The sequence below is a fragment of the Tenrec ecaudatus genome, chromosome 1, assembly GCF_050624435.1.
Source record: "Tenrec ecaudatus isolate mTenEca1 chromosome 1, mTenEca1.hap1, whole genome shotgun sequence".
In the NCBI taxonomy this organism is placed as follows: Eukaryota; Metazoa; Chordata; class Mammalia; order Afrosoricida; family Tenrecidae; genus Tenrec; species Tenrec ecaudatus.
This window is the reverse complement of record NC_134530.1, coordinates 50883796-50891937: the sequence shown is the minus strand read 5'-3', so window position 1 is coordinate 50891937 and position 8142 is coordinate 50883796. Positions and strand designations below refer to the sequence as shown.

At 43.7% G+C, this 8142-nt stretch overlaps 1 protein-coding gene across 2 annotated transcripts in view; it reads right to left on the bottom strand.

The window, feature by feature from the left end:
- Nucleotides 1-5574: 5574 nt before the first annotated feature.
- The window catches only part of FAM76A (family with sequence similarity 76 member A), a 37094-nt gene continuing 34526 nt past the window's right edge, over nt 5575-8142 (bottom strand). For both annotated transcript variants that reach the window (XM_075553015.1, XM_075553019.1), the window contains exon 9: nt 5575-7781. In XM_075553015.1, the coding sequence (XP_075409130.1) occupies nt 7695-7781 (87 nt within the window). In that variant the 3' untranslated portion in view covers nt 5575-7694. The remainder of the gene's footprint in view (nt 7782-8142) is intronic.

Below are 8142 nucleotides of genomic sequence, written 5' to 3'. Positions count from 1 at the left end.
AAGTGTACAAGTAGTTCATTTTCTCATTTCAACTAAGACGAAATATTGATGGATGACAAACCTCATTCTGGATGTCTGTCAACTTCCCAAATGGACAAAATGTAGCCTCATAGTGCATTTGGAGCTCATTCAACAAGGTCAGACTGCTAATCATGCTTTCTATTTAGAGGTTCTGAAAAGAGAGCATAACAGTGTATGGCAAAAAAAAAAAAGGCTTGATTTGTGGCAGACAGGAGACTAGTTTTGCCACCACAATGCATCTACTCACGCAGCCATCTCAGTGTGCCTGTTTTTGACAAAAATAGCATGTCTCTCTTGTACCACGCACCTTACTCAAAGGACCTCACTTCATGTGACTTTTTTTGTTTCTGTGAATGAAGAGGGTCATGAAAGGACAGTGGTTTGACAACTTAGAAGAAGTGAAGAAACAAAGAGGGAGGTGCTGTCAGCTTGAAAAAAAGCTTCCAAAACACAGGGAATCCGGGACAGATAGACCCCTCCGGACCAATAATGAGAGTAGTGATACCAGGAGGGGAGGAGGTAGGTGGGGAAGAAAGGGGGAACTGATCATAATGATCTGCATGTAACTCCCTCCCTGGGGGATGGACAACAGAGAAAAGTGGGTGAAGGGAGACATTGGACAGTGTAAGATATGACAAAATAAGAATAATTTATAAATTATCAAGGGTTCACGAGGAAGGGAGGGTGGGAAGGGAGGGGGAAATGTGTGGAGCTGATACCAAGGGCTCAAGTAGAAAGCAAATGTTTTGAGAATGATGATGACAACAAATGTACAAATGCGTTTGACACACTGGATGTATGTATGGATTGTGATAAGAGTTGTACGAGCCCCCAATAAAATGATTTTAAAAAAAGTTGTATGAACCCCCAATAAAAGGATTTAAAAAATGTTTCCAAGAATGGAATCACAGATTTGATAAATGTATTAAGTGTAATGGAGAGTCATAAGGCTGCTTTGCACAAAAACAAAATTAATACATGGGGGGGGATTCGGGGTTGTCGCTGGTTTTTTGCACCCCTCATACATCTTTTCATCTCTTGACTGCTGTTTCCATGAGCACTGCTTGTGGATCTGAGTAAGACCAAATCCTTGACCACGTCAATCTATCTATCCATTGATCACGTTATTACCTACTGGTCCAGTTGTGAGGATTTGGTCTTCCGTGCACTGAGCTGGACTCCACCCTGCAGGCTGCAGTCCTCGGTCCTCATCAGCAAGTGCTTCAGTTCCTCCTCACTCTCAGCAAGCAAAACCACGTCATCTGCATAGTGCAAGCTGTTCATAAGCCTTCCTCCAACTCTGCTGCTGCTCCAGCTTCTCGATGACGGCTCCGCGTACAGACTGAACAAGTGTGGTAAGAGGTTACAGCCCTGATGCTAAACCACATGGTAGTCCCTTGTTCTGTTCCAACAATTGCTTCCTGATCCATGTACAAATTCTCAATGAGCACAATGAAGTGTTCCAGAATTCCCATTCTTCTCAAGGTGATCCACAGTTTATTATGGTCCACACAGTCGAATGCCTTTCCATAGTCCAGGAAACACAAGCATCTTTCTGGTATTCTCTGCTTTGAGCCAAGATCCATCTGACATCCGCAATGATACCCCTTGTTCCTTGTCCTCTTCTGACTCCCGCCTGAACATCTGGCAGTTCCCAATCAATGTGCTGCTGTAACCACTGTTGGATGATGTTAAGTAAAATTTTACTTGTGCGCAGTATCAATGATAGTGTTCTATAGTTTGAGCATTCTGTGGGGTCACCTTTCTTTGCAGTAGGTACAAAAATGGATCTCTTTCAGTCAGTTGGCCAGGTAGTTTCCCATAGAATATTTCAATAGTGTAACTCAAGGCTTGAAAAAAATTTTTTTGAGTTTACTTGAGTTCTTTCAGTTTGATATGATTCCCTTTCGGTTTTCTGATTCCAGATCCTTGCACGCTCACGATAACAATTGGCTTTGTCTTCTGCAGCTCCCCTTGTCAGCAGCTCGAGTTTGAGAAATTCCTTGATCTGTGTACACACTTCTCACTTTACTGTTGGCACACGGCTGCTGTTAGGCGCTGTGCAGTCATTTCCAACTCATAGTGACCCTGCGGACCGTGGAGCGCGACAGGCTCAGAATCAGGGCTGCCTGAATGCCTGGCAGGTCTTCAGTCTGCCTTCCTCTTCAGCTTTCCACAGGCAGACTGACTGCGAGTATCATGGCTTGGGTCGGGCACGCCTCACTCCCCCAAGTGACATTTCTGCTCTTTCATTCACTAGAGTTCTTTTACAGCAGATTTGCCAATGCAATAACCCAAACCCATTGTCATCGAGTTGATTCCAACCCTATGACTAAGAAATATGAACTGCCTTACCCCAAAGTAGCAATTTTCATTCCTGCCTTTAAAGTCCAGAAATTCACACAGTGGTTCCTCAGTCCTCTGGGCAAAATCATGGTCAGCATGATAGCCACTGATTTTCACCTCTTGGTGTTGTCTGACTCCTTTCACATGGAATAAAACCCCCAATACAAACTCACTGCCGTTTAGCTGATTCCTACTCATAGGGTTTCTGAGGCCATATGGTTTTGAACCACCAACCTTAAGGTTAGCAGTCCAATACTTAGCCAATAGCATCACCTTCCCACATCGAACAGAGAGTAATTTGACATGTGTGACCAACGGGACATTGCAAAAATAACCGAGTCTGATGTCTGAAGTTATCATGAAACACACAGCAACTTCTACTTTGCTTTCTTGAATCCATTTAGTTCCCAAATCCATGCCATGTGGGGCAGATTTGCTCATGATGGACACATGTTCTTCTATTTTGTCAGTTTCCCATAGAGAGGGAGCTGCCTCCGGCCCTTGAAATTTCTGTCAGGTTTGCTTGTTTTTCTGGTAGTTCAAGGTACTTCCGATACTCACCACCCAGCAGTGTAATTCAAAGGCATCAATCCTTCTGTGGTCGTCCTTAATCAGTATCCAGCTTTTACATGGACATGAGGCAGCTGGAAATATTATGTCTTAAGCCAGGCATGTCTTTGTCTCAACGGGACATTCTTGCTCTTCAACACTTTGAAAAGGTCTTGTGCAGATTTGCCCGATGGCAATACACCATTTGATTTTTGACTGCTATTCTATGAGCATTGAGTGTGGACTCATCCATGACAACTTCAATATTTTTTCTCTTCTCTATTGGCTCCGGTGTGATTTTTGTTTTTATATTTAGTTGCAATCCATACTGAAGGCTAAACTCCTTGCTCTTCATTTCTGAGATTGTAACTGTTTACAGAAATAGAAAGCCTCATTTTTCTTTTTCAGAGCAGTTGGTGGTTTCAAACTGCTGACTTTGTGGTTAGCAGTCCACTGTTTAACCACTATGCCACCAGGGCTCTCCATGAGCCATGCAGAATGCTTTTATATAATCAATACAATATAAGTAAACTTTCTGGTACTGCTTTCAGCCAAAATCCAACTGGTGTCAGCAATGAAAACCCTTGTGGTATATCCTCTTCTGCACACACATGAATTTCTGGCAATGTTTTGTGGATATACTGCTACAATTGTTGAATTATCTTCAGCAAAATCTTAACTGCATGTGATATTAATATTGCTTTATAGTTTCCACTTTCTTTTGGGTCTTCTTTAGAATGGGCACAAATATGACTGTCACTTGGCCAGGGACCTGTCTTCCAAATTTCTTGCCCAGATGAGTGAATGCTTCCAGTGCTTCATCAGCTGCTTGAAGCATTTTCAGCTGGTACTCTGTTATTTCCTGGAGCTGTGGGATCCAGCCCACATCTGGTTGGGTCCTAAGAGGCGGTTGTGTAATTGAGGTATAAATTAAAGAGACGTGAAATAAGGCATGCAAGGGCTCACCTCTTCCATGGCGACTGGAACCAGACAAGGCAGTAATGTATTCTCACATGAGCATATATGATCTCAGGCATGCAAGCCATGGTAAGTAATACATAACAGGAAGAGGTTCTATTTGAAGTATACACATAACAGGGGGATGAGCTAGGGGTGTACATGCAATAGGAAGTGGGGATACTAGAGGCATACATGTGACAGGGAGGTACATACTAAGGCTCTAGAGTAAGCTGCCTAACCTTGGTCCTCTCGGAGCTGGCTTGACCTAACTGCTCCTGAGGTTCTCTCCAGGGGAACAATCTATGATCCTCATCAGATGGGAGTACACCTTACTTAGGGTTCGATGGTCTGACTGCATTTGGTGGCAGATACCGTTCAAGCAGACCCTCAAGAGTACATAGTAACCCCCATGTGCTAGCAAGCAGCACCTGAGATTGGCATTACGGGGGATGTTGTGGAGAATAACTTTTACTTAGGAGAATGTGACTGGGACGCATCTCCACCCCACGAACAGGAAGGCCTCCCTCCATGAGAATCCTGGCCTCCCAGGACCCTTAAATGTGAGTTTAGAGAACTTGTCTGCATACTCTCTTCCCTTGCTTTTTGCCAGTGACATCAGTGCAATTTGGAGCTCTATCAGGATCATTGGTTCGAGCATATGCTCAATGGTTGGATGTCAACAGGAACCCCTTTGGGGACAATGACTGTGTCTTTTTCCCATGATCTTTTGATGCTTCCTGCATCATTCAAAATCTTGCCATAGAACCCTTCAATATTTAAACTTGAGACTTACCAGACAACACAGTATGACAGCCTGACAGGAGTAAAATCTATAGCCCAAGGCTTATACATTAATATATTCCCCTCCTCCTATTGAAATGCCACTTCAGAGCCCTAAGTCAAAAATTAGCAAGATCTATCTTATATTTTCTGGATAATGATAAGTATAAAACCAAGGAATCGTGTTGCCTAAGATTTCACGAAACCGAAGCTTCAGCAGAGCAGTAGCTCCAGGAGAAGATCCCGAGGTGGGTCTCGGATGCCCAGGTGATTCTTAGATATCATTTCCAGGGAGCTTGTTAAAATGCAGATTCTGATCCAGTTTATCTAGAGTGGGAAGGGCAGTTCCGAGCAGGGGACCAAGCCAAAAGGAACGGGTTTGAAGCCTGGCTTTGTGCATTTTGTCCCTTCCCCTATCCCCATTAAGGTGGCCTGATAGGTAATGGGTTTCAAGTTGGACAGCTCATTGTAAGGTCAGCAGTTTGAACGTTCCAGCTACTTCAGGGGAAAAGATAAAAAGCTTTCTGGTTCTATACAGCTTTACAGTCTCAAAAATCCCCAGGGGCAGTTCTACCTGGTTCTACAAGCTTGATATGAGTCAGAATTGACTCAGTGGAAACAAATTCTCGAGTGACAAGTCCAAATTAAGCAAGAGGAAGTCTCACCATCCCAATTTTTAGCCCAATACGAAGCACAATCCCTATCACAGAGCAAACACTTAAGAGTCAATTAGGGACTCTTTTCTGAACATGTATTCTTGTCTGAATATGAAAACTCTCTACACTAGCACTGTTAGCCTCTCAGATTTTTTTTAAGTCTACAGATAAGACAAACTATTTTCTAAGGTGAAGAGAATAAGAGGATATGCTTACTGGTAAACAAGCAAAGAAGAATGAAAAATAAGTCTAACAGTCACACTTGAGCCAATAAGAATTTTTATTAACACACATTTATTTGTCAAAGTCTGTACAGAGCAAAACATTCCTGCATTTTAAAATGTTATTACAAACATACAAAGAAACAAAAGGTGTTACCAAAAGTTACACTCAGTTTCATGATAAAACAGTGTCATAATTTTTAGAACCCAAAATTTCAAGACTAAGGGCTCTTATGTATGAATTTTCTTTATATTGAATGACCAAATGGTAAAAACCACAAATTAGAAAACTAAGTATGTATATATTGTCATATTCCATGTAACAGAATTTCTCAGGCTTTAAAATTAAAAACAAAAGACACGATGATCATTTTTCAAAATCTTTTTCCCAGACTCAAAAGCACATCTGGAAAATATTATCTGACAGTTTATCGTTACTTAAAAGCTTCTCATTCAAAAGGTTACAAAACGATTTAGCACTGCCGTTTCCCTAGCTTGGGAGGTAACTTGACTTTCCTTACTAGGGTGATAGAAAAGCAACATGGTCCACTGTTCCTCCGATTGAAAGGAAGCCATCCATGTCCACATCGCCGCCATGGTTTCCAACTCGTTAAGATGGTATCAGAGAGGCTGGTTCTAGGAAGTGCTGAGCAAGTTAAACTTACTGCTCCAGTTTGGTAGGCCGAGGCACAAGTTATCTGCCTCCATGACTACTTTCAACTCACGTACCCCCAGCACCCCAGTTACTGATTCCAGGGCAGTTGATTTTGCGGGTTTGTTGAGTCAAATCTTTCACCAACCTCCCACTGAGGACCCAAGGGTTGGCCTAGAAATGCAAACCTTTTCTCTCTTCTGGAAAAGCAAATTCACGGCCTTGTTAACAATAGGCAAGAAGGAAAGATGGGGCACACATCATCCTGGCCGAGGCCAACCTGTTCCTGAGAAGCCCCTGTTGTCAGTACCTTTCCATGAAAAGCAGGGAGTGTGCAGGCTTGGGGGGGGGGGGCGAAGGGGGAGGCACGGGGAGAAGATGAAGTGTTGGCAGTTTTCTGCATCAGACTTACTCAAGAGTCCACACTGAGCAGCTCATCTTGACCCCAGAAATGCTCTACAGTTCAAATAATCTGCTCAGATTTAAAAAAAACCAAAACAAACAGTTCTCTGTCAATCGTCCAGTACAATAAGCACTATCAGCAAGTCTTTGTTGTGAGGACCGTGGCAGTGGGAGAATTTAACATCACTCGTATACAATGACCAGGAAAGGGCTGGGGAGTGTCCAGTGCAACTGGACAGCCTTCCTTTCTGCAGACTGTCCCTGAGATACCTCCTTCAGCGCTCTTCCAGAAGAGCCTCCACAAGGCACTGAACTCCGACGTAAGCAGGGAATTGTCCCACCTTAGCAATCCGCTTTTAAGACTCCAAGGTTACAAGAAGGAAAAGACCTGATTCTCATGGCGAGCTGGCGAGTAGGACTGTTTCTTCAAGAGGCGTCGCTTTTACGAGAAGAGTTAGCTAGCCTACCATTATTCCTTATCAAGAAAAAGTTTCCTTGTTTAAAAAATAAATAAAACTCTGCTACACATAGTACAAAGTTCATACATAATAGACCTGGGGTAGAAAACCAAGAGTATACCCTGAAGCAAAAGGTTTAATGGAGAGGCCAGGCCTCTTCCACTTTACCAAGTCTTCAATTGGCAGTTTCAGAAGTTCAGAGGGTGGCAGTGATAGGTAATGAATGCCAAAATATTTGCTCACAGGTATGGCAGGATACAATGATGGGGAAATTATTCTGCACATAACACTGAGCAGTGATCACCACAAAAACAAACAAACAAAGAGCAGTACCCAAGAGAGGGGAAGAGAGAGGAGAGCCTTACATCCCTCACACGCGACCACACACCAGGCGTTTCCACTCAGCCCATCCGCCGCAATCACACAAAGACGCAGTAAAAAAATAGAGATTTCTTAAGAAAGCTTGCAATTCCCAGACACCAGTGGGTTTGCCCACCGGGAACCCAGCACACCGTCTGCTGCTGCTCCTGCTGCTGGAGAGCCACCTGGTGTCAGCTTGCAATTCCCAGACACCAGTGGGCTTGCCCACTGGGAACCCAGCACACCGTCTGCTGCTGCTCCTGCTGATGGAGAGCCACCTGGTGGTCTCTCACGGAGAAGTTATAGCTCCCAATTTCTCAGACTTCTTGCTCTTGGACAAGGCAGCGGCCTGCTTCAGAAGGTCTCGGTTTTTGGCCTACAATCAATGCAGGAAGGAGGTTTGAAGAGCACTGGACAAAGTTTTCATGCAGAACAAGTGCAGACGCTAGAGCAGACCCTGCAGAAGTTTAGGACGGGATGGGCACATTTCTAGAAGGCAGCGCCACTTGTTTGTTTCAAGAAAAGGACAAAAAAATGTTTCCTGGAAGTCAGTCAGTATTTGTCAATCTCTTGGGACCCAAAATGACAAAAGGATGCTTTCTGTGGCACCAGCGGGCATAGGATGCCATAGTGTGCTGGATAACAGAATGTGTAACTCGCAGACAGCTGGGCTCACATCGGGTTTACACAACAATCAAAGAACATATGCTATTTATCAGAAAACATCCGAAAGTGAA